Source organism: Sus scrofa, chromosome 1, assembly GCF_000003025.6.
Source record: "Sus scrofa isolate TJ Tabasco breed Duroc chromosome 1, Sscrofa11.1, whole genome shotgun sequence".
Lineage (NCBI taxonomy): Eukaryota > Metazoa > Chordata > Mammalia > Artiodactyla > Suidae > Sus > Sus scrofa.
This window is the reverse complement of record NC_010443.5, coordinates 131,123,515-131,149,685: the sequence shown is the minus strand read 5'-3', so window position 1 is coordinate 131,149,685 and position 26,171 is coordinate 131,123,515. Positions and strand designations below refer to the sequence as shown.

Sequence of the window (26,171 nt, the reverse complement as noted above, 5' to 3'; positions counted from 1 at the left end):
AATAAAGTGGGCCTAGATGCAGTGCTTCCCAACAGGAGAATTTACTGCCATGTGGGGTGGGGGGCAATCCATTGTTCTGCAAGGTTGTCCCCTGCTTTGAAGGACATCCCTAATCCATCTCCATTAAATGTCCACATAGCACTCCCCAACCTCTGAGGCAAACAGAGCTACCCTTACCCTCCAGATGCCCTATGGGGAGCAGGACCATCTCTGGGTACAACTCCTGGAGGGGAATGTTTCTTGCCCTATGGACAATTTGTCCAACAACGAGCCTGCCTCCGTCTGCAGATGTGTCCAGAAGGCAAGAAAAGAGGAAGGAGTTAATGCATTATAGTGTTCTTGACCACATCCCCAAGGGGTAAGGGAGTCAGCTGATGAGCACTGGCCAAGGAAGAGCCATGCCATCCAATGCCAATGGGAACATGTCGGATCTGGGGCAGTAAGAAGGGAATAGGGGAGACATGCAGGAACCCTCTGGGAGAGACCGAGCTGCAAAGTGCAGCCCAACCAGTCAGACCAGCTAGGGCACTTCCTCCCCCCACCCCGTGTCATCTTCCTCTTTTTCTCTTCTTTCCTCTTCTTTCTCTTCTCTCTTCTCCATCCTTTCTCTTCCCACCCCCCCACCCCGCCCACCCACCCCCTGGCAGCCTCACTAGCCTAATCAGGATAAAGAAAACACATGAAAACAGCTTGGCATCCAAGAGCAGAACATGTCTGGAGTGAGGAAGGGAATGCACCCAGGTGGGTGAGGTGTCCATTCTGTGCCCTACCCTGCCCCCTGCTCACCTGGAACAGGGAAGGAGATGTTCAGGCCCTTCCCAGAGCCAGGACGACTAGGAGGCTCTGTAGCTGGGAAATGTGAGAATTCTGTGGAAGAGATCCAGCTTCCAGACTGCAGCTGGACGCCTGCCCTCGACTGAAGCAGAAGGGGCTCGGTTTGCCCTCCTACCTTGCTGTTTGCTAGGTGCAGTGAGTTGGGGCTTCCTCAGCCAGGTCTCCACACTTCCCCTAAACACAATCTGTCTTGCCTCGGAAGGTGTGCTGTTCATTTTTCCTAGAAGGTACTTCCTCTCCTTCCAGTATCTCCCACTCGTTTTATAAGACCCATAAGGAGGAGTTCTTTCTGCACTTCCTTTCCTTCTACCCTCCTGGTGTGGGGCACGTGTGTTTGGGGGACCACAGGAAGTCATAATGGTAGGAGCTCTGAGTTCCCCTAACTCTGGGCACACACTGGGTTTTAGTTCATAAGCTGCCATGTTATAGAATGTTTTTTTGAGCACAGGACTTGTGCTATTTTTTGTATATATATGAAAATGTTTCCATACCTGTCAGGTACAGCACCTGACACGAAATATTTACTGTTTGTTGACTGAATGAAGTGTATCCTGGAGTGCTTGGTCTAACAAGGTCATATGCCAACTCTTTTCTTTTGCTTCTGTCAGTGTGGACAGAGCAAGGTCCTGGGAATTTAATGAAGAGCAAGAACTGCCACACCCAGCCTCATGGATCTGACACTCCAGTGAGGGACACAGCAAGGAACACAGCCTTTCACTGCTCAGAGGAGCCAGCAGGCCCATTTCTTTGTTCACAGTTGAGGAGGAAACCGCCACCCACAAATGGGAGGGCTGAGCCTCTTTCATACCTGTCTATGAGGTGGGCTCTTCTCCAGGACAGCCACCAAAGGTAAAACGTGTCCAGGGTCTGTTTGTTCCTGACTCACATCTCCCTGTTGGCAAAAGCCAGCCTCTCAAACACCACAGCTCTCCTGGTGACATAGTGACCATGGCTGGCAAACATCCCTGCCTCTTCCCTTGGAATGCCCACTTTCTTCTCTAACTCTTTATTAAGGGGCTAGATAGAAAATCAGAAACTGGATCAAACTGATCCATTTCTGCCTTTAGCTGTTAGGAGATGTTTTCCTTTTTCTTTTTTTTTTTTTTTTGTCTTTATGTCTTTTGAGGGCTGCACCCGCAACATATGGAGATTCCCAGGCTAGGAGTCCAATCAGAGCTACAGCTGCCAGCCTACGCCACAGCAAAGCAAGATCTGAGCTGCATCTGTGATCTACACCACAGCTCACGGCAACACCAGATCCTTAACCCACTGAGTGAGGCCAGGGATCGAACCCGCAACCTCATGGTTCCTAGTTGGATTGTTTCTGCTGCGCCACGACAGGAACTCCTAGATGCTGTTTTTCTAACTCCACCTGTCTCTGGATTCTCTTCTCCCTCCTTCAGTTGGGAGCCTATGTTGGAAGAAAGACATTGAAACTTCCCAGAGGCAACATGGCCTGAAGACCTCCGTGGAGAAGGGAAGCTTGTGTGCTTCTGACCTGGCTCAAGAGCCCAGGTGGTTCTCATCACTGGCATGTTCACGCCCTGGAGTGAGTGTGGGATTCTGAAATGTGAAGAGTTCCTCTCACATTGCTCTCAATGTGGTCCAAAGTCAGGTTTCCCATTGACCCTCAGACTCAGAATTGTTTGAAGAAGGGAAGAATGTTGACCAGTCCTGAAAGGACCCACACCTCCAAGCAAGGATCAAAAAAGGACAGGCTTTAGGCAAGAAGGTGGAGGTGGGAACAGAAGCCAAACAGCTTTTCACCTCACTTAATTCTCTGAATCATCTCACATGGAGCCATAGCTAGCTTCTCACTGTGCAATCCAAACATTTCCAGGCTTGGCTCCCACATTCAGCCAAACTAAGATCTTTCTAACCATCTCATTCTCTGCCAGCCTGGGGGCCTCTGACCTCTGGCCATTTCTTGGAAAAGCAACACATAGCCCAGATCCACAGAATGCCTCCCATGACTGGGCCCCTTAGAATTTCAGAAGCCAAATTTCTCCCGCCCCCACTCCACCCTCCTATCAGCTTTCCCACATCAGTTGGCTCTGACCAGAGCCATCCTAATTTTGCCCCCAATTACCTCCTTGAATAAGGACAGACCAATCAACTTGTTCCTCAGGCCTCACTGGTATGGAGCCACAAGGGCACAAGTCAGAAAAATGCCACACACAGTGCTTCGTGTGATTAGAAAGAGGAGGCCCCTCTGGGTGAATTTTTCCAAATACCTCCTCTGAGTAAATGAAGCAGGAAGAAGTGTCCCCATTCAAGCCATTGGCCAGGCACCCTTGCCAGGCTTAGCATAACTGGTACATATCTATATTCAGCCCTGAATCAGCTACCTTTTCAAAGCCTCCCCCAGGTCCTCTGGGTGTTTTCCAGAGCTTTTGTGCTCACCAATCAGTCTGTTTCATGCTGTCACCCCCCAGAATCTGCCATGTTCTTTCTCTCCTTCTCAAGCTCCCTGGTTGATGGCTTCTACCTCTGAAGCCACTGGAGGATGTCTTCCCTCTGCTGGAGTCTGCTGTGATGAATATTTGGGAACTCTCTAGATTCTTCAAGAACTTCCTGGAGCACAAAACTCTGGTTGGGCTAATTCCAAGGCAAAACAGCCTAATTTTGCACTTAGTATTAGCAACATAGCTTATTAAGCTCTGCACCGTACCTTGTTTCTTAATAGCCCTGACATAGGACTGCTACTGTTCTCAGCTTGTGATCCATTTTGACATTTTGGTTCTTTTCTGCCAGATGCAGAAAAGTTGATAACTGGTATCTCTTTCTTCAGTATGTGTATTTCTTACATATATCAGTGTGGAAATTCTGGGTCAGACAATTTCTAATGGCTTGAGAAGGGCACTTTTGCAGAAAAGCAGAAGCAGAGTCTGGAAAGAAGTTTCCATGGAACTGAAGAGAGAGGAACCTAGCTCCTAGGAGAGTTCTCTAATACCCTGTCACAACAGCTACTGTGAGATGCAACCAGGCAGCAGCCAATAGCCCCCAGCCCCGGGGCTAATGCATCTTTTCACCCTTCACCTCCCTTCCTCTTGGCAACACAAGATGGTTTGGATTATTATGCCTCCTTCTCATTGGTTCTTCCACCTCAAGACACCTCATCACTGGTAAATACAAGATGCAGCTGCTACTCTGATTGGCTGATCTGTTGCTGGGGTAAAAGCCAGCATGGTGATGCTGCTTTGCCAGATGTGGTCTCCTTCAGGCCCTGAATATACACCCCCATTAGGTCTCTCTTGACCTTCCTCCCACCCCAACATAGTCCCTCCCTCTTCTTGTGGTTGCACAGTAAACAAGCAGTTCGTCCAAGGGTTCCCTGGAGACCCTGAGGTTTTCATCTTTGCAGTCTTTGGCCTGCTAAAGTAGGATTTTGTATAATCCATGAATGCAAAGTTGAGGGAAATTAGCCTTTGACAATCAAGAACACACACATCTCCACAAGACCAAGCAAGAGATCATAGATTTTCTAACTAAATCCCTCTAACAGCCACTGATGCAGATAGGTAGGGCTTTGCATGTACGTGGGTGAAAATGAGAGGCTTCCCAGTCCCCAACTGCTACCAGTTGCCACTGCACCTGAAATTCCACAATTAAGATTTTTTTCCGTTATGAATTTTCTTCTCCTGGGACTTACTATGGAAATACAAAGAGCCCAAAATCTGCTCTGAAAGATGCGTGAAAAGGTTTCTTTATGGTCAAATAAGTTTAGAGATGACAACATATTTTAGCACCCCCTGTAGTAGGCAGAATATTGGCCCCCAAAGACATCCATGTCTTAATCCACAGAACCTGTGAATATGTCACCTTACGGGGCAAAAGAAACTTGGCAGATGTGATTAAGCTTCAGGACCTTGAGATGAAAGGTCATCCTGGATTATGTGGATGGGCCCAGTATAATTACATGAGCCCTCAAAGCAGAGAGATTTTCCTTGACTGCACCCAGTGAAAGAGACACAATAACAGAAGCTGGGTCAGGGAGATGCTAGGTTATTGGCTTTGAAGATGGAGGAAGGGGGACACAAGCTAAGGAATACCTGCGGATGTCTGTAAAAACTAGGGAAAAAAGTAAACAAATTGTTTTGAAAGGCCTCAAAAAACACAGTCCTGCTAACACTTGTTTAGCCCAGTAAGACTAGAGTCAAATTTCTCACCTACCAAATTGGAAGGTAGAAAATTTGTGTGGTTTTAAGCAACTAAGTTTATAGTAGCTTAGTAGAGCAGCATTAGAAAAGGAATACACCCCCTCTCTCAGGGATTCATAGTGTGCTTGAGCTATTAGGGGCTCTTGGAAGCCTCTCAGGACTCCTGTGTAGCTGGACTTGTTCAAAAGTCGCTGCTCCCCTGGTCACATCTGATCCCATCATAGTTTCTTCCTCAGGAAATCAACTGAGACTAAGAATGTCTGTCGAAGCTAGTCTGCTGGAAGGGAAAAGAGGCAAAACCTTGAGAGCCGTGGCACAGCTGATTTTTCTGCGTGGGACTGTCCAGCGGAGGAATAAAGGCACTCCCATCTCATTATGGATGAGACAAATTGAAGGTCAGAGAGATTACGTGACTTGCTTAAAGTTGCTCATTTCACACGGCTTTTACAGAACAAGAATCCAGCTTTTCTCAGTTCAAGCGTTGGGCAGGAAACAGCTGGGTCAGAGCCGCCTAAGAACTCTAGACACATGCGAGACTTGGGGCAGACAGCAGTGTGTGGTCATAGCCTGGCCAGCCACCCCAAAAAAGAGTCAGGCTAAGCGCACGCACTCAAAAATATCTCACTATACTGAAGACATCGGATAAATCCTAGTGCTTCAAATGTCCCTCACGGCGCAAAGATTAGCTCTAGAGCCGGGACGCGGAGAGCACCTGCAGAGAATTTACACCTCTTAAGGTCGCGGCACCTGGACAGCCAGAGTCTTCAGAAACTACGACTCCCATTATGCACCGCGACCGCGGGCCCAAAGTCAGGATAAATTACAAGTCCCAGAATTCCTTGGGTGAGAGGCGCGAGCGCAGAGGAGCGGAGGGGCGTGGCACGTCGTCTGCGCGGGACCGTTAAATTTGAAAGTTGGCGGCTGGGCGTGAGGGCTTGAGGTAGCTGGTTTGTGAGGGGGTCTGGTGTGTGGTTTCGTCTGGGGGCACTCCGGTCGCTTAAGTACCTCAAAGGGCAGGTTGCAGAAGGAGGCCCAGGAGGTCTGTGCCTCAGAGGAAAGGCCCACGGCAGTTCGAGGTCCTGAGCCGGGAATGCAGGATGGCGGCGATGCAGAAGGGAAGCGGTGTTCCGAGGTGGGTACCGGAGAAGGGCGGCTGGGAGCCGAGCCTGCGAGCCCCGCGGGTGCCTAGCAGGTGACACCGGCACGGTCTGGAGAACAGGCCCGGCCGGAGCCTCCCTCCGGCTGAATTCGGACGCAAGGGACGAAGGTGAAGGCGCAGGGTTAGCACCGACCTCAGTGGGGTGCAGGGCGCATGAGAATCCTGCTGCATCCACCTTCAAAGCCAAGGAGGCTGCGGGACACCAGCGGTCCAAAGCGCATAGAATGTGTAGTGTTGTTTGTGTTTGTATCTCAGCCCAGCCATATGCTAGCTGTTTGACCTTGGTCACGTCTTAATATGGAAATGATGATATTAAAGCTACCATGCCAGGTTCTGGGAGAATTCAAGTATTAGTAATGTGACTACCTCCAATTAAGGGCTCAGCAAACTGTAGACGTTATAATTAAGCTGGTAGCTTAGTTAGAAATCTAAAATGCCCTTCCTTATTTATACACATTATCAGTTCTTCAGGGTTGGGTTTCTATGTGCATTTTCAGTAGAGGGGTACACAGTACTTAGATAAACGCCATTTCACGAGCTCGTTAATTCATGCAGGAAATATTTGTTAACCACCTGCTAAGTGCTAGGTGCCACAGATATTACAAAAGACAGAAAAATCCCTACCCTCATGAAAATTGAAGTTCTGGGGCAGGTTGAGGGTAGGGGCAACAGACAATAAACAAGATAAATAAACTAAAAGTTAGATGGTGGTCAGTACTTTAAAAAAAAAAAAAGTGGGGAGGAGGGTTGGCTCAATTTTGACCCTTCTCTCACTGAGAAAGTATCATTTGGTCAAGACTTGAAGGAAACTCAAGGCCTAGTCATGCATATACCTGGGGGAAGTACAAAGGCTGGAGGGTAGAGTTGGGGGAGGGAGGTGCACTGGGTGAGTTGCTGGAGGAAAATGAACCAGAAAGTAAAAGGAAATGAAATTATAAAGATAAGGATTCAGGCTTTGTAAGGACCTGGCTTTTACTGCGTAGTTGAAAATTATTGGCAGGTTGTTTTTGTGTTTTGTTTTGTTTTTTAAGAGCCACATCTGTGGCATTTGGAAGTTCCCAGGCTAGGGGTCAAATCAGAGCTGCAGCTGCCGGCCTATGCCACAGCAAGGCCAGATCCTTAACCCGCTGAGTGAGGCCAGGGATCAAACCCGAGTCCTCATGGATTCTAGTCAGGTTCATTACCACTGAGCCACAACAGGAACTTCATGAAAGTTATTGGAAGGTTTTGAGCAGAGGAGAGGAAAGACATGATCTGATATTAGTTTAAATGGGATCACTTTGGCTGCGGTGTTAAAAAGACTAAAGAAAGGTAGACAAGAATGGAAGCAGAGAGACCAATTTAGAAGTTAATGAAATAATCCAGGCAAGAGAGGAGATGGTGGCTTGAGCTAGGCTGGAAACTGTAGAGATGGTGAGATGAGGTTGATTTCTGAATAAGTTTTGAAGGTAGAGCCAACAGGACTTGCTGAGTGACTGAGGAAGAGGGCCGCAGGAGGGGTGTTGAGGATGGCATTAAGATTTTGACTTGAGCAGCTGAAAAATGAAATTGCCATTTATTTGATATGAGGGAAGGAGCAGGTCTTTGAGGAGGCAAGAGGAGGAGGGAGGGAGGAAGCAGTCCCGGCTCAGTTTTGGACATTTAACAGAAGTAGTTTCATTTTAAGAACAAGGGAAATCCAGATGAACACAAGAAATACTTAATCAGTTCTTACTAGTGTTAGATCCTGTATTAGATGAGGATACAAAAATAAGTGACATGGCCCTTATATTTACATGATTCACACAAAATAATTAAAAAAGTATGAGTAATTACAACCTAAATTGTGAATCACTCACAGTTAACTTTCTTGAAGGGAGTTTTCAATTCTCATCTAGACTGAGGTCACATAGAACTTTCACTTTATTTTGAAGAATAGTGCTTATTCTGTCTCTCTGTTTTAAACTCAGAGATAGTGTCTCAACCGTAAGTAAGGTTCTCTTTGACCATTGCAGAGCTCTGAAGTTCAGAGTACATACCCTTTATGATGATTAACTCCAAAAAACTTTTATAAATTCCCCTCATAGACAGTCCCGTCGTGGCTCAGTAGAAACGAATCTGACTAGCATCCATGAGGACACAGTTTCGATCCCTGGCCCTGCTCAGTGAGTTAAGGATCCGGCATTGCCAAGAGCTGTGGTGTAGGTTGCAGCTGCAGTTCAGATCCTGCATTGTTGTGGCTGTGGTATATAGGCTGGCAGCTACAGCTCCAGTTCGATCCCTAGCCTGGGAACCTTCATATGCCGTGGGCACAACCCTAGAAAGACCAATAAATAAATAAATTCCCCTCGTAGGCTTAATAGAATTGGGGGAGCAGTTTGTGACCAGTTAACAGTACTTTTGTCTGCTTCTGCTCTGGGCTACTTATTTATATAAACTTCATTTTTAAGTCATCACTTGAAACATGGGATGTTAGTCTGATAAATAGTTTGCTAATTTTTTCTTTTTGCCTTTTCTTGAGCTGCTTCCATGGCATATGGAGGTTCCCGGGCTAGGGGTCCAATCGGAGCTACAGCTGCCGACCTACACCAGAGCCACAGCAACGTGGGATCCAATCCTCGACCTATACCACAGCTCTCGGCAACGCCGGATCCTTAACCCACTGAGCAAGGCCAGGGATTGAACCCGCAACCTCATGGTTCCCAGTCGGATTCGTTAACCACTGTGCCACGATGGGGACTCCAACAGTTTGCTAATTTTAAACTAGGTGATGCGTTCAGTGGGAGGCACTGAACTGTTTTTTGTCTACTTTGCCAAATTTATAATATTTCTTTCTCCTCTTTTCTTCCTGCTGTAAACTTTATTCTTATAGTACTGTCCACAGTACCCTAGCCACATTCTCTCTTCTGTTAGGCAATACTAGAGCCATAAACTTAGAAACCAGGTCACAGAAAGGCTCAGAATCTTAGGGTTATAGTAACATTACTAATGTGCCAACCCACTATATGCAACCAAAGGTCATGAATGATCATTTTCCTGAAAACATTTATAATGACCTAGTGTAAAATAACTCAGTATTGGTATAAGATTTACTTGTGTTCACCTTTTCACAGTGAAGTCACATCCTTGGAGGGAGATGAATGGGAGCTGAGTAAAGAAAATGTCCAACCTTTAAGGCAGGGGCGGATCATGTCTACACTTCAGGGAGCACTGGCACAGCAAGAATCTACCTGTAACACCACTCTTCAGCAGCAGAAACGGTGGGTGTGTAGAATGGTTGGTGCCCAACCTGCCATCATTTATCCTCAACTGTGCTGGGTGATACCGGTGTGGATCCTTGCAGGGTAGAATAAGTAGTACTACTCTTCAAAAGATGGTAGCATGAGAATCTGTTACCTTCCTGCTTTCCTACCACATAGCAGCTATCTAAAGGTCTCAAGTGCAATTAAGAACAAGAGCTATAGGATTTCTTTATTTTTGGCTGCACCCACAGCATATGTAAGTTTCTGGGCCAGGGATCAAATCTTCCACAGCTGCAGCAAGGCTGGATCCTTCACCTACCGCATTGGGCCAGGGATGGAACCTGTACCTCAGGAGCTACCAGAGCTGCTGCAGAGGCAACTCATGATCCTTAATTCACTGTGTCACAGTGGGAAATTCCAACATAGGATTTCATTTCATTGTAGAGCAGCCAAACTCTTAATATTGATAGAAATAATGAGAAACTTCTCATAAAGGGGAACTGATAAGTGAGTATCACATTACAATATTTCCCCAAAGTATTCTGTCATTCTGGATCCCTAAACAGAATTAACTCTTTGAAAGTAATCAATTAAAGAAATTGCTTCCTTTGATTCTGAGTAATGGATGGAGAATGAATCTGCTATTATTTATATGTACTCAAATATTAACTTTCTAGGAAAGTGTTTTTGAGAATGCGCCACAGCTTAGGGCAACACCAGATCCCTAACCCACTGATCAAGACCAGGGATGAAACCTGTGTTCTCATGGATCCTAGTTGGGTCCGTTACTGCTGAGCCATAAAGGGAACTCAGATTGGTGGACATTTAGATTCTTTTCAGTTACATGCTTTAAGAATAAAACTGCTATGGACGTTCTTGCTTAAGGCTTTTTGTGGACATAGATTTTCATTTCTCTTGGAATAGAATTGCTTGGTTATAGAATCCACGTATGTTTAACTTTTTAAGAAATTGTTGGTTTTACAAAGAAGTTGTAACATTTTACACTCCTGTCAGCATTGTATGAGAATCTTTTTGCCCTAAATCTACTCCCGTATTTGGTGTGGTCAGTTTTTTTCATTTTGGCCATTCTGGTAGGTGTAGAATATCATTATGGTTTTGCTTCTGATCTTCTAGGTGACTAATAATGGTGAACACTTTTTTCACTTGCTTCTTGGCCATTTATGTATCTTCTTTTTGCTGCATTTGTTCAGATGTTTTGCCTAGTTTTAAAACTGGATTGCAGGAGTTTCCTCATTTCCCGTGGAAATGAATCTGAATAGCATCCATGAGGATACAGGTTTGATCCCTGGCCTCGCTCAGTGTCTTAAGGATGCAGTGTTGCTGTGAGCTGTGGTGTAAGCCTGCAGCTGTAGCTTCAATTTAACTCCCAGCCTGGGAACCTCCATCTGCTGATGGTGTGGCCCTAAAAAGACAAAAAAAAAAAAAAAAAAAAAAAGGGATTGCAGAAGTTCTTTATACAGTCTATATATAAAATATGTTACAAGTATTTTCTCCCTGTCTATCTGTTTTCTTGGTGGTATTTGTTTAAAAGCAGTTTTTTTTTAAATTTTGATGAAGTTTAATTAATTAACGTTTTTCTTTTTAGTTCTTTTTGTGTCCTCTCTAGGAAATCTTTGCCTGCCCTAAAGGTGCAAAATATTCTCCTGTGATTTCTCCTAGTAACTTTTTGTTTTAACTGTTATGTTTATGATTCATCTTAAATTTATATGTGTGTATGTTGTGAGGTTGGAGTAAAAAGTCTTTAGCATCTACCCCCACCCTCACATGAATATCTAATTAATTGTTCAGCCTACATTTGTTGGAAAGGTATTTTTTTTTCCCTTAAATTGCTTTGGGGTGCTTGTCAAACATCATTTGATTGTATATGTGTGGATCATTTCTGGACTCTATTCTGTTCCATTGATTTAATTGTCTTTTATCCAGTTATGTATCATCTTGATTAGCTTTATATAGTAACACTTGAAGTCAGGTAGAGTGAGTTATCCAACTTTTGTTGCTCTTTTTAAAATTTTTTTAGCTGTTTTTGGTCCTTTGCCTTGCCAAATTTTATTTTTTTAATTGAATTAAATTTTTTTTTTCTCTTTAGGACTACACCTGCAGCATATGGAAGTTCCCAGGCTATGGGTCAAATTAGAGTTGCAGCTGCTGGCCTATACCACAGCCACAGCAATGCCAGATCCAAGCTGCATCTGTAACCTACAGTTCAGCTTGCAGCAGTGCCAGTTCCTTAACCCACTGAACAAGACCAGGGATTGAATCCACATCCTCATGGATACTAGTCAGGTTTTTAATCCACTGAGCCACAACAGGAATTCCCTGCCTTTCCAAATTTTAAAATGATTTGGTCAGTTTCTAGAAAAGAGATTACTGGGATTTTGGGTTAGATTGTCTTTTGTGTGTGTGTGTGTGTGTGTGTGTGTGTGTGTGTGTGTGTTTTCTAGGGCCACACCCGAGGCATATGGAGGTTCTCAGGCTAGGGGTCTAATTGGAGCTGTAGCCACCAGGGCCACGGCAATGCCGGATCCCGAGCTGCAGGCTGCCACCTACACCACAGCTCATGGTAACACCGGATCCTTAACCCACTGAGCAAGGCCAGGGATTGAACCGGAAACCTCATGGTTCCTAGTCAGATTTGTTAACTGCTGAGCCACAAGGGGAACTCGAAGATTGTCTTGAATTCATAGATAATTTTTAGAGAATTGCTGATTTTTATCAGTAGTATCTTAGTTTGTTTTTTTTTCACCCTCTCTGCAGATAATCCCCTCATTACCTCACACTTAAATCACCATATTAGCTACATAATTGTGGCCCCTTCTCTAATTTCTCCTATTCTTATGGGAGAAGATTAATCTTTTTGAAATCTTTACTTATTTTCATAGTCAAGATACTCTTCAGTTGAAGAACCACTACTGGCTTGAACAGATGGAATCCAAATTCTTTAAATTTGTATTTAAAGCATGCCCTTCTTACCTCTCCAGATGTTTCCATTATTCCCAAAACTACCTTAGTTTCCTCTGGATAAACTCTCCCACTTTGACAACTTTATTCAATACTGATTTCCTTCTCTTGGAAGACTCCCCTTTTCTTTCAAATCTAATGGTTCCTTCAGAGTCCCACCTTCTAAGATTGCTTCTGTGATACCTCCTTTTGACTTTATAAAGCCCTTAATATCTGTTCCTGGCAATTGTAATATACTGTATGGCTCTGTATTGTTAGTTAGTTTTTCATTTATGTGCTTTCTTATTAGAGTATAAATTCCTTTGTGTCAGAAACTATTCTTATTTTTTATGTCAAAGTCAAACATAACCCCTTATACAGTTTTTATTGATTAATCACTTATCTAAATTGTGGTTTGTTACTCAATACTTCCCCTGTTCTAACTGTCAATCTTAACTTAGTCTTAGCCCTCTGCATTTCCACACTCTCTACAAAGACATATTTCACACTTTCTCTAAAGCATTCCTCCAATTTATATACGGTATAATTCTCTGATGTTATTCATGGAATTTTTCTTTAAGATCCTTATTTCTATATATTTGTGTGTGTGTGTTTCTTTAATACTATCATATACATATAAAATAATAGTTACCGTTTTATTATTTACTATGTCCAAACACTTTACACTTAAAATTAGTCAACCTCAGGAATTTCCATCATGGCTCAACAGTAACGAACCTGACTAGGATCCATGAGGTTGCAGGTTCCATCCCTGGCCTCATTCAGTGGGTTAAGGATCCAGCGTTGCTGTGAGCTGTGGTGTAGGTCATAGACGCGGCTCAGATCCTGTGTTGCTGTGGCAGTGGTGTAGGCTGTCATCTGAAGCTCTGATTCGACCCCTAATTTGGGAACTTCCATGTGCTGTGGTGCGGCCCTAAAAAACCAAAAATTAAATTAAAAAAATATGAGTGAACCTAATAAGATAGGTACTATTATTACCCCCATTTTACAGATGAGGAAACTGAAAACAGAATTTAAATAGTTTTTCTAACGTCACTCAGCTAGTGATTAATGGAACCTAGAGAGTCTTGGTCAGAGCTTTAAACTGCTCTGTAGTACTGCTTTTCTGCATGTTGTCTTGGAATTTCTCTAATTTCTACATATTTTATCTCCTGTTATGTTGTCAGGCAGAATCTTGATTATTTCTGTGCTTTTTGTTTCTGTTTAACAAACCCTCAAATTCCAGTGCAGCATCTGGACTGGTATTAAACATTTAGTAAATGAATAAAAATGAAGGGACACTTGTTCATTTGGCTCTTAGCACTATTGATTTTGCTAACATTTTCTGTTTAAATTTCAGGGCATTTGAATCAGAAATTCGATTTTATGCTGGAAATGACCCTCTGGATGTTTGGGATAGGTGGGTCTTTTTTATTTAAAAAGGGCAATAGAAACTTAACAGATGAGTCCTTATGGACATGCTTCTCAAACTGGGGTGAGTGGAGCACTGTGGAGTAGGGAATAGTGTTTGGGGGACACGAAAAAAAAAGAATAATCAGTGTTTCTTCCTGAGGTATTTGGGATTGAAGAAATTTCAAGCTCGTGGTATGTGACTGTGAGCTTAACCCTTCTATCACCATCCTCATTATTTCCCACAGGCACATGTTAGCAATATTTGGAAAAGTTTGAGGGGTACAAGCTTAGGGCATGTCATTGAGGACCTCTAAATAAACATACTCTCAGTATATTAGATATTGCTGCTTTAAAAAGCCTAGAATGGGCCTTGGAGTAAGACATGTTAAACTTTAAAAATATTCTTTTCCTTCTCTTCCCATTCAGGTATATTAATTGGACAGAGCAGAACTATCCCCAGGGCGGGAAGGAGAGTAATATGTCAACTTTATTGGAAAGAGCTATAGAAGCATTACAGGGGGAAAAACGGTATTACAATGATCCTCGATTTCTTAGTCTCTGGCTTAAGCTGGTAAGTAAGTCTAAGTACCATCTGAGTTTAAAAATTAAACCAAAAGATTTTCTCTGGAAGTACCTTGTACACCAAAAACCTGAGCCACTTAGTAAATACTAAGTATTTAATAAATACTCAATATTTGTTAAATTATTTCTATTTTAGAGATGGATTTTACTATAAGTTTTTTTGTGTTTTTTTTTTTTTTTTTTTTTTTTGTGTGTGTGTGTGTGTGTTTTTGCTATTTCTTGGGCTGCTCCCGCGGCATATGGAGGTTCCCAGGCTAGGGGTCGAATTGAGCTGTAGCCACTGGCCTACGCCAAAGCCACAGCAACAGGGGGATCCGAGCTGCTTCTGCAACCTACACCACAGCTCACGGCAACGCCGGATTGTTAACCCACTGAGCAAGGGCAGGGACCGAACTGGCAACCTCATGGTTCCTAGTCGGATTTGTTAACCACTGCGCCACTATGGGAACTCCTATAAGTATTTTTTTTTTAATCCCTTTAAAAGTGGTCGTAAGGCTGTGTATTTCCGTAGGCGTGCGGGATTGGGTCATTTGTTGATTTTCTTTTCTTTTTTTTTTTTTTTTTTTTTTTTTTTTTTGTCTTTTGTCTTTTTGTTGTTGTTGTTGCTATTTCTTGGGCCGCTCCCGCAGCATATGGAGGTTCCCAGGCTAGGGGTCAAAGCGGAGCTGTAGCCACCGGCCTACGCCAGAGCCACAGCAACGCGGGATCCGAGCCGCGTCTGCAACCTACACCACAGCTCACGGCAACGCCAGATCGTTAACCCATAACCCACTGAGCAAGGGCAGGGATCAAACCTGCAACCTCATGGTTCCTAGTCGGATTCGTTAACCACTGCGCCATGACGGAAACTCCTGTTGATTTTATTTTCAGTTTATTTATTTAGTGATTTTTATTTTTTCCATTATAGTAGGTTTATAGTGTTCTGTCACTATAAAGCAAAGTGACCCATTCACACATATATATACATTATTTTTCTCACATTACTCTCCATCATGGTTTCCTGTGCTGTATAGCAGGATCTCATTGCTTATCCACTCCAAATGCCATAGTTTGCATCTCTTAACCCCAGACTCCATATTTGTTGATTTTTAAACATCGTTGGTCCATGCAGCTGTATTAGGGAAGGATGTATAGGAGCCAACACATGGCAGTAGTAGAATTTTGGGGGGAACATCTTTTGTAGGTGATTCCGGTATCACTTTCTCATCTGTCCTGAGGTTTCTTTCACCTAGTATATTAACCTGACCACTTGATACTGTCTTTTTGACATGTAATTCTTGTAAGAACACTCAGGATTTTTTTATGAAAACATCTTCGTAAAAATGATGACTAGGGTTTCTTTGACATTAATGTCATTGCATTTATCCTAAAAGAGATTAGAAAAAAGGAAGTGATAAATATTTAGAATTTTAGGTGATAGGATTAGATGTTGGATAAAAAAATAAGTATGTAAAAATAAAAATTTTAAAATAAATTTGTTAAAAATTGGTAATTACATAATTCTGGATAATAGAATATTTATAACACTCATTGTAATATGATAAAATACACTGGAAATTAATAAGATTTCTGGTTAAAGGAGTTCCCATCGTGGCTCAGTGGTTGACAAATCTGACTAGGAACCGTAAGGTTGCGGGTTTGATCCCTGGCCTGGCTCAGTGGGTTAAGGATCCGGCATTGACATGAGCTGTGGTGTAGCTTGCAGATGCAGCTCGGATCCCTCGTTGCTGTGGCTCTGGTGTAGGCGGTGGCTACAGCTCTGATTAGACCCCTAGCCTGGGAACCTCCATATGTCGCGGGTGTGGCCCTAGAAAATACAAAAAAAAAAAAGTTTTCTGGTTAAAATATATCTCTTGAGGAGGACTTATCTTAAACTTGAAATTGTTACTAATATAGGAAGTTAGGTGAATCTTGAAGATATAACTATCTTGACTTCTGCAGGATACTTGACGTATCTTGGCATCCTTATTGACAAATTGGAGAAATTACTCTAGGGATAATAGTTACAGGAATTGATAACAAAGGATGGCATACAAAGAATGCTTAATGGATTTGTTAGTATAGAGTTTATGGTTCCCGGTGGTTTGCTAATGGATTTTGTTCTTTATTCTATCCCGCATAATATTCTTCTATGTGATTTATAAAAAAGTCGAACTAGATAAATCACTAAAGTTATTTTTAATCTCAGGATTCTATTATTATATTTAGTTGGAGCTCTTAAAAGTAACAATTGGAATACTTTCTCTGTTCTCTTGTGTTAATCTGGTGTTTGTTATTGAAGAGCAAGGATTATTATAAAGTAAAAAGCATAGTCTAGACTAGTGCTACCGAGAGAATGGTCTGTAAACTGTTCAAAATAAGTACAAAAATTGAGAAGAAAGCACTTAGAAATTTTGTTAACAATTTGGCATTGCCACATTTAAATGCACGATCATTTTTCTGGTAACTTCTATTTTTATTGTATATTTTAAAAATATCAGTCAATAATGGAATAGAAACTTTTAAACACCCACACACCTCCAAAATTATCCCCTTCACCACAGGTAATCTAAGAAGTGCTGGTCTAGATAACCCTCAAATTCAAGTGATCAGCTCTAGAGTAATAAGCAGTAATCTGAACTTTTACCTGGATAACAAGGTGCATATTAAATTTTTTTGCTGTCTTTTTCTTAGTCAAGAGGAATAACAAATGGGTTCCTCACACTACTCTTCTGCTTTGCAGAAAGATTTCTCCACTTAGTGTTATTTTTGTAAGGGATAAATCTACAATCTAGCTAAGGAAAAATTTGTTCTTAGAAAATATCCAATATTTTTAGTTAAAAGTGTAAAATTGTTTTAGTTTGGCTTTTTAAGGGTTGCCAAAAAATATGTTTAGCTTTTGAATCTATTCATCTAACCATCTTGTCCTTCTATTTATATTATTTATTAAATGATATCATTTAGCACTTTGGAATAACCTGATCTATATTGGCTGTCCCATGCTGAACCAGAGCTATTCAGAGAGCCGTTAATGAAGTACAGTCAATTTTAAGCTTTATTTATGTAGTAATAGCTGTCAAGGACTGGGTCTTACACTGGTAGCACAGTCAGAAATATAACTATGCTTGAAATAGCATCACATATGGGAAGACATGACTAATTTGGATAAGCAGAAAAAATTCAATAAAGTACTGATTGTTTTTGTAAATATATAAGTGGGGCATTTCATTTATTCAACCATTTTCTATCAGACCCTGGCTAGGGACAGAAATATAGTTGCTAGCAAGTTTTCTGCCTTTGTAGGACTTGCTTTATTGGGGAACATAGATGGTAAGCAATTAATTGTAAGTATAACAAAAGGGAAGGAGGGAAAATTGTGAGTTGTATGGTAAAGTATACAAGGAGGACTTAACTGAAGATAGACAATCGGGAACAGATAGATAGGAGAGAAAATGCGTAGTAAATGAACAGAAAAAAAGTTACCCTCTGTAGTAGTAAAAGAACTCTTAATTAGAACACTGAAATACTACTATGAAAGTAGACTTTAAAAAGTATTATCTGAGAAATTATACTTGGGAATTACTAGCATTTTAAATGTATACAACCCTCTTAGAAAGTAATTTACTTTTTAACATAGTTCTACTCGTAGGAACTTATCTTGAGGGTATAATGTAAAAGGTGGTATGCTTAAAGATATATATTGTACAATTATTTATAGTTGGGCAAAATTGGAAGTGGTTTGTCAAAAAATAGGGAAATAGTTAAATAAATGATGGAAGATCTGCTAGATGGAGCATTGTTCATTTATTTGAAAATAATAGTGAAGAGTAAGTAGCAATATGGAATAATGAATGATGCACTGTTAAATGGAACAAAAAAATGGTACATATAGTATCTCCAATGATTATTTGGCACATAATAGACAAAAACCCTTTTATCTGGTGTTAAATGGTATATGCTCCTTTTTTTCCTTAAAAGAAAAAAAAAGACTAAAGAAAATATTAAAGTATCAAAATACTGTTAATGGCATGGCATTTTTAGTGATTCCCCCTGCCATACCCCTTCTTGCTCCTGGAATTATCTGCATTGTATCTGGTTTTATAAGGTTCCTTCCAAAATATAGATTTGACCATGTCATTTCTTTGCTTATAGCTCTCCTACCCCAACACATATCACATTGGCCATCAAGTAAATTTTAAATGGATTAACTTGACATTCAAGACTGGTCAGACCTTTTTTTCCAAACTCCTTATCTTGCCTACACCCCTATATACTTTTAGTCTTCTGTGTCTTTGCTTATGCTATTTTCTCTGTCTAGAATGCCCTTCCTTTCCCATTCTCTACCTTATATAAGTCTATTTCTCCTTAAGGGCCTGACTCAAATGTCATACTTCTTGAAATCTTTCCTCCTCATCTCTTTTTCTTACAAATTAATCTCTTACTTTCATCTACTTTTTAGGTCCTCCCAATGTATTCCTGATAATGCTGTATTATAATAGATACATTTTTTTCAATGCAGAAGCTACATATAGTATCTCCAATGATTATTTGGCACATAATAGACAATAAATGAAGAGAACTTGGTTAACTGCTAATGCTTTGAATTGTTACAGGGACATTTATGCAACGAACCTTTGGATATGTACAGTTATTTACATAACCAAGGAATTGGCATTTCACTTGCTCAGTTCTATATCTCATGGGCTGAAGAATATGAAGCTCGAGAAAACTTTAAGAAAGCAGATATGATATTTCAGGAAGGAATTCAACAGAAAGCTGAACCAATGGAAAGACTGCAGTCCCAGCACCGGTAAACTGCTTCTCTTGAACTTGTTGTCTTCACTCTTTAAAACTAATAGCTATAAACAGTTGTTTTACGTCTGAATAAAGTACTCTCCATGAATTGATAAATTAACTTAGTTATAATCAAATTTTTATTTAAATATTGATGAGTTACTAATAAATGTTTACATATTTGCCTATTTCATATTCAAATAGGCAAATGTTTAATTATTTTCTATATACATGGATTTTGCCATATGTTAAAATATTTAAATATTTTAATATTTTAACATGCAGTAAAATCTGCTTTTTGGTGTACAGGTCTCTAAGTTTTCACAACTGAATAAAGACATGTAACCGTTGCCATAATCAAGATATAGAATAGTTTCATTACTGTAACATTCCTTAATGCTGTCCCTTTGTAGTCAACACCTAATCACAGTCACAACCCCTAGCAACCACTGATCTTTTTTTAGTCCTATAGTTTTGCCTTTTCCATAATGTCATATACATTGAGTCATACAGTATATAGTCTTTTGAGTCTGGCTGCTTTTTCATTTAGCATAATGCATTTGAGTTGTAAGAGTTCTTTATATAGTCTGAATACAAGTCTTTTGTCAGATAAGTGATTTGAGAATCTTTTCTCCCAGCTTAGATCTGGGAGTGTCTTTTATAGAACAAACTTTTTAATTTAATTTTTTTTGTTTTTTTTTTTTTTTTTTTTTTTTTTTTTGTCTTTTTGCTATTTCTTTGGGCCGCTCCTGCGGCATATGGAGGTTCCCAGGCTAGGGGTCGAATCAGACCTGTAGCCACTGGCCTACGCCAAAGCCACAGCAACACGGGATCCGAGCTGCTTCTGCAACCTACACCACAGCTCACGGCAACGCCGGATTGTTAACCCACTGAGCAAGGGCAGGGACCGAACCCGCAACCTCATGGTTCCTAGTCGGAGTCGTTAACCACTGCACCACGACGGGAACTCCCCAAACTTTAATTTTAAAGAAGTTTAACTTACCAGTTATTTCTTGTATGGATCATGCTTTTAGTATATTAGAGAATTCTACATAGCTGAAGGAAACAAAGATTTTTCTTTTACGTTTTTATCCTGAAATTTTATAGTTTTACTTTTTACATTTGAATCTGATCCATTTTGAATTAGCTTTTGTAGAAGGTATCAAGGTGCTTTTTTTTTTTTTTTTTTTTTTTTTTTTTGCATAGACGCCTCTGTTTATTCTTGTGCCACTTGTTGAATAAGACCCTCCATTGAATTACCTTTGCATCTTTGACAAAAATCAGGTGATCATATTTGTGTAGGTTTATTTCTGTTACTCTGCAGGTGTGGAAATCAAGTAATATTGAGTCCACTAATTATGTTCTTTTTAACTCTTCTAGTTCCTTTGACTTTCTGTATAAATTCTAGAATCAGCTTTTTGGGATTTTCACTAGTATTGTAAAGGTACAGGGTATATTTCTCCACTTATTTAGAGCTTTTATTTCTTTGAGTGGGCCTTGGTAGTTTTTGTCTTTCAAGGAATGGGTCCATTTCATCTAAGTGGTGAGTTTATGGGCATAGAGTTGTTCATCGTATTCCTTTGTTATCCTTTAAATGTCTGTAGTTTACATAGTGACTTCCTATCTTTCATTTTGGATATTAGTAATCCTGGTATTGATCTTTTTTCTCTGTCATTTGGGTAGAATTTCTATTCACCTTTTTAGAGAACTAGGTTTTAGTTTCATAGATTTTTTTTTTCTCTTTCTTTTCTTTGTTTTTTGTTTTTTGTCCTTTTAGGGCCGCACGCACAACATATGGAGGTTCCTAGGCCAGGGGTCTAATTGGAGCTGTAGCTGCCGGCCTGTGCCAGAGCAGCGGCAATGCCAGATCTGAGCAATGTCTGCAACCCACACTACAGCTCAGATCCTCAACCCACTGAGCAAGGCCAGGGATCAAACACACAACCTCATGGTTCCTGGTCGGATTCATTTCCGCTGCACCACAAGGGGAACTCCAACTTGCCCTTTTTCTAATTTAAGGTGAGCACTGATTTCTAGAACTTTCTTTTCTAATAGAAAAATTCTAGAGTTCCTGTCATGGCTCAGTGGAAACGAACCCAACTAGTATCCAAGAGGATGTGGGTTCAATCCCTGGCCTCGCTCAGTGGGTTAAGGATCCAGTGTTGCCGTGAACTGTGGTATAGGTGGCAGACATGGCTCAGATCTGGCATTGGTGTAGGCTGTAGTGTAGGCCGGCAGCTGTAGCTCTGATTAGACCCCTAGCCTGGGATCTTGCATATGCCATGGGTGTGGCCCTAAAAGGACAGAAATAAATAAATTTTTTTTAAAAGTAAAAAAATTCCAGGAGTTCACGTCATGGCGCAGTGGAAACAAATCCAACTAGGAACCATGAGGTTGAGGGTTCAATACCTGGCCTCGCTCAGTGGGTTAAGGATCCAGCGTTGCTGTGAGCTGTGGTGTAGGTCGCAGACACGGCTCAGATCTGGCATTGCTGAGGCTCTGGTGTAGGCCGGCGGCAACAGCTCTGATTAGACCCCTAGCCTGGGAACCTCCATATTCCGCGGGTGTGGCCCTAGAAAAGGCAAAAAGACAAAAAAAAAAAAAAAAAAAAAAAAAAAAAACCCTCCATCCAAGCATTGCTTTAGGTGTATCCCACAAATTTTGATGCAATACTTCATTTTCATTCCATTCAAAATGTTTTCTAATTTTCCTTATGTTTTCCTTTTGATCCATGGTTATAAAGAAGTGTATTATTTAATTAGGAAACATTTGGAAATTTTTCAGATATCTTCCTGTTACTGATTTCTAGTTTAATTTCTTTATGGTCAGAAAACATAATTTGTATGGTTTTAACTCTTGATTTTATTAAGGTTCATTTTCTGGCCCAGTATATGGTCTCTTACGGTGAATGTTTTATGTATAGTTGAAAAATGTGTTTTCTGTTTTGGAATGAAATGTTCTATAAATGTCATTTGATCAAGTTGATTGGTAGTCTATTCTTGTCTTCTGTATCCTTGCTGATTTAGGAATTGTGTTTTTCTCAATTCTCATAATATCTTTTATACGGTATATTTAGAACATTTTAATGGAATTATCAGTTATGTGGGACTTAGATCTATTACTCTTTTTTTTTTTAAGTTTGTTCTCTGTCCTTTGTTCCTCTGTTGCCTGTTTCCTATCTTCTTTTGGATTATTTGAACTTTTTTTTTTTTTTTTTTTTTTTTTTTTTGTCTTTTGTCTTTTTGTTGTTGTTGCTATTTCTTGGGCCGCTCCGCGGCATATGGAGGTTCCCAGGCTAGGGTTGAATCGGAGCTGTAGCCACCGGCCTACGCCAGAGCCACAGCCACGCGGGATCCGAGCCGCGTCTGCAACCTACACCACAGCTCACGGCAACGCCGGATCGTTAACCCACTGAGCAAGGCCAGGGACCGAACCCGCAACCTCATGGTTCCTAGTCGGATTCGTTAACCACTGCGCCACGACGGGAACTCCTGAACTTTTTTTAGTATTTTATTTTATTGATGTTTTGACAGTTTCTTAGTGGTTGCCTAAGGTATATAGTACATATACCTACTGTCTACTTAGAGTTAATATTTTACCACTTCAAGTAAAATATAGAAGCTTTATAAACATATAGCTTCTTTATCTTCCCTACTTTTTGTTGTTGTTGTTGTTGTTGTAGTTGTTGTTGCTATTTCTTGGGCCGCTCCTTCAGCATATGGAGGTTCCCAGGCTAGGGGTCGAATCAAAGCTGTAGCCACCAGCCTACACCAGAGCCACAGCAACGTGGAATCCGAGCTGCGTCTGCAACCTACACCATAGCTCATGGCAACGCCAGATCCTTAACCCACTGAGCAAGGGCAAGGATTGAACCCGCAACCCCGCAACCTCCTGGTTCCTAGTCAGATTCGTTAACCACTGCGCCACAACTGGAACTCCTCATCCCCCTTTTTTTTTTTGTAATGTGTTGATTGTCAAAATTTTTTTTCTTTAACATTGCTTTTCAGCAGTTTGTGTTTAGGTGTGATTACCTTTATGTTCATTTGGGGTTTGCAGGGCTTTTTGAATTTGTAGATGCATGTCTTTTTATAAAATTTGAAAAGTTTTCAGCCGTTATTTTTCTATACGTTTTATCTTGGGATTTCAGTTACACATATGTTAGCCTTTTTGATACAGTCACACAGGTCCCCGAAACTCCGATAATTTAAAAAAATTTTTTTAACCTTTGTTCCTTCTATTCTTTATGGTAACCAATTTTTATTGATTTGTCTTCAGGTTCATGTATTCTTTTCTCAGCCATCTCCATTCTGATATGGAATATATTCAGTAAATTTTTTATTTCAGATACTGTGTTTTTCAGATTTGAAAATTCCATTGGATTCTTTTTTATAGTTTTTGTATCTGCTGAGAACTTCTGTCTTTCCATTCATTTCAAACATTTTTGCTTTTTTCTTATGATGCATCATAATAGTAGCTGCTTTAAAATCTCTGAAAAGTCTAACACCTGGGTCTGTTTGTTGATTTTTTTTTTTTTTTCCTTTGAGAATTGATCACATTTTCCTTACTCTGTGTGTCAGGTAATTTTGGGTTATATCCTGGACATTTATCCTGGTATTATTAGACTCTGGGTCCTCTTGGTTGATGATCTCTGGAGAAGTTGATATCTTTGTCTTATTAGGCAACCAGACATCAGCTATCATAATTCTTTTTCATCTTATATGGGTAGTGGTTCCAGTGGTTCCAGTGGTTCCAGTTCAATTTTCAAGACCTTTGAGTCTATCCCATATGTCTGTTGCTCCAGGGTAGTCTAGGACTTAAGCAGTGGTTTGTATCATAGTTCAGTTCTCAAAAGCCTTTTCTGTGCTGCTTTGGGTCTGTCTTGTATATGTATAGCTCAAGGGTGAGTCCCGGGCTTTGTGCCAGTACAGAGTTAGGAGGTCTTCTTTTTCAGCTCATCCTCTCCAATATTTCTCCATATTCATTGGCCCTCAGAGTCCCCTTTTCCCAGTCCTCTGGCCAGAAAGATGGGTTTTCTCTGGGAGTTTTAGCTTTCCACACCACCAATTAACAATTCAAAACCATGAGGAAAAGAGAAGAAGGAAAGAAAAACAAAACAGGAAACAGCCCTGCGTGGGTTGTTTCTTCAAGTTTGATTCCTCTCCACAGTCCACTTGCTTTTGTTTGCTTTTCAGAGACCTCAGTTGCTTGTTAAAATTTTGTCTAGAATTTTTAATTCTAATCAGTGAAGAGAGAGAGGCTACTGTGGGTTTATTCCATCTTGGCCAGCATTTGCAGTTTATTCAGTTTTTTTTTACCCTTTTGTTAACACTTAAAACTTTGGCAGCCACACAGGAAGTTTAGTCTTCAAACTTATGTTGGTTTTGCTAAAGTAAAATGTCATGTTGTATGCAACTTCATTTCAACTGATTCAGGAAAAATGGTGGCATGACGAGGGCAGGGTGGTGGTGGTTGGAGTCTCTGGAGAGAGAGAGAAATAGAGGCATATAGTAATAAAATAGATTTAGGAAAAGGGTGTAAGTGTGCTTTTTTACTCTTTCAACTATTTTGTGAGTTTAAAAGGTTTTATAATAAAAAGCTAATGAGAAACTCTGATCTTAATAAATTCTGTAATCTTAATCTCACTCACTGTGATTTAATTCTGAGATCAACTGACCAATGCTCTTCAGAATATTTTTAATTGGTCAAATTTGGACATATGTTGAGGGGGGAGGCTAAATCATTCTAGCCAAAACCGTCTCTGATTTCAAGGTGGCTTTCTTTATTCCTGAGAGAATAAACACTTTCATTGGCTATTTCTATGTATTTCTTCCCCTATCCCACTCTTCTCCCTTTTTTGGTTAACAAATTAGAAAATTTGAACCTGATGGGTAGTGTTCATTTCATCAAGTGTTAATTGTCCATACTCTTTAGACATTTCCAAGCTCGTGTGTCTCGGCAAACACTATTGGCACTTGAAAAAGAGGAGGACGAAGCTTTTGGATCTTCTGTACCTCAACGAAGCACATTGGCCGAACTAAAAAGCAAAGGGAAAAAGACAGCAAGAGTTCCAATCAGCCGTGTAGGAGGTGCTCTCAAGGGTAAGTTTGTTAAGTATTATGGAAAGCACTTAGTCTTGGGTGGTGGGCAAATCATGTAAGGAGATCATGTATAAATATATATCTGGACATTGTCCTAGTGTTCTGCGTATTAGGTAGCAAAAAAGAAGTCTAAGGAGAACTAAATAGTGTGCAGTAAAGCTAAAACATGCCAGCATTTTGTGTCTTAATTTAAAAAAAAAAAAAAAAAGCCTATTCTGGGACCCTTATAATGGAAAAAGAAAAGGAAAGGAAAAACCTAGTATGTAGGAAGTATCTAGAGTTTCTGAATTTGATTTGTTAGTTGAAAGAAGATATGCAGTATGCAGGTGGTATTAAAGTAAAGCTTAGACGTACCAAAATCTCAAAGAATGTGTTATCTTGGTGTTCAGCATTTGGGGGGGCAGAAACTGGGCTCTCTTTGTATACCTAAAGATGATCAGCAGTAAGCTTTTTATTTATTTATTTATTTTTGTCTCTTTTTTGCCATTTCTTGGGCCTCTCCCACAGCATATGGATGTTCCCAGACTAGGGGTCGAATCGGAGCTGTAGCCACCAGCCTACGCCAGAGCCACAGCAACGTGGGATCTGAGCCGAGTCTGCAACCTACACCACAGCTCACGGCAACACCAGATCCCCAACCCACTGAGCAAGGCCAGGGATCAAACCCTCAAACTCATGGTTCCTAGTCAGATTCGTTAACCACTGAGCCACGATGGGAACTCTGAGCAGTAAGCTTTTTTAAAAATATACTAATTTTGGAGTTCCCGTCGTGGCGCAGTGGTTAACGAATCCGACTAGGAACCATGAGGTTGCGGGTTCGGTCCCCGGCCTTGCTCAGTGGGTTAACGATCCGGCGTTGCCGTGAGCTGTGGTGTAGGTTGCAGACTCGGCTTGGATCCCGTGTTGCTGTGGCTCTGGCATAGGCCGGTGGCTACAGCTCTGATTCAACCCCTAGCCTGGGAACCTCCATATG

The 26,171-nt window shown here is 41.0% G+C and overlaps 1 protein-coding gene across 3 annotated transcripts in view; it reads left to right on the top strand.

The window, feature by feature from the left end:
• Positions 5,846 to 26,171, top strand: part of BUB1B (BUB1 mitotic checkpoint serine/threonine kinase B) — a 50,815-nt gene continuing 30,489 nt past the window's right edge. For 2 of the 3 annotated variants that reach the window (XM_021097824.1, XM_021097820.1), the window contains exons 1-6: positions 5,861 to 6,126; positions 9,246 to 9,392; positions 13,693 to 13,752; positions 14,172 to 14,316; positions 18,920 to 19,116; positions 25,032 to 25,198. In XM_021097824.1, the coding sequence (XP_020953483.1) occupies positions 6,092 to 6,126; positions 9,246 to 9,392; positions 13,693 to 13,752; positions 14,172 to 14,316; positions 18,920 to 19,116; positions 25,032 to 25,198 (751 nt within the window). In that variant the 5' untranslated portion in view covers positions 5,861 to 6,091. Of the gene's footprint in view, positions 6,127 to 9,245; positions 9,393 to 13,692; positions 13,753 to 14,171; positions 14,317 to 18,919; positions 19,117 to 25,031; positions 25,199 to 26,171 lie in introns of all 3 variants that reach the window. The other variant, XM_021097818.1, reaches the window with a different exon arrangement.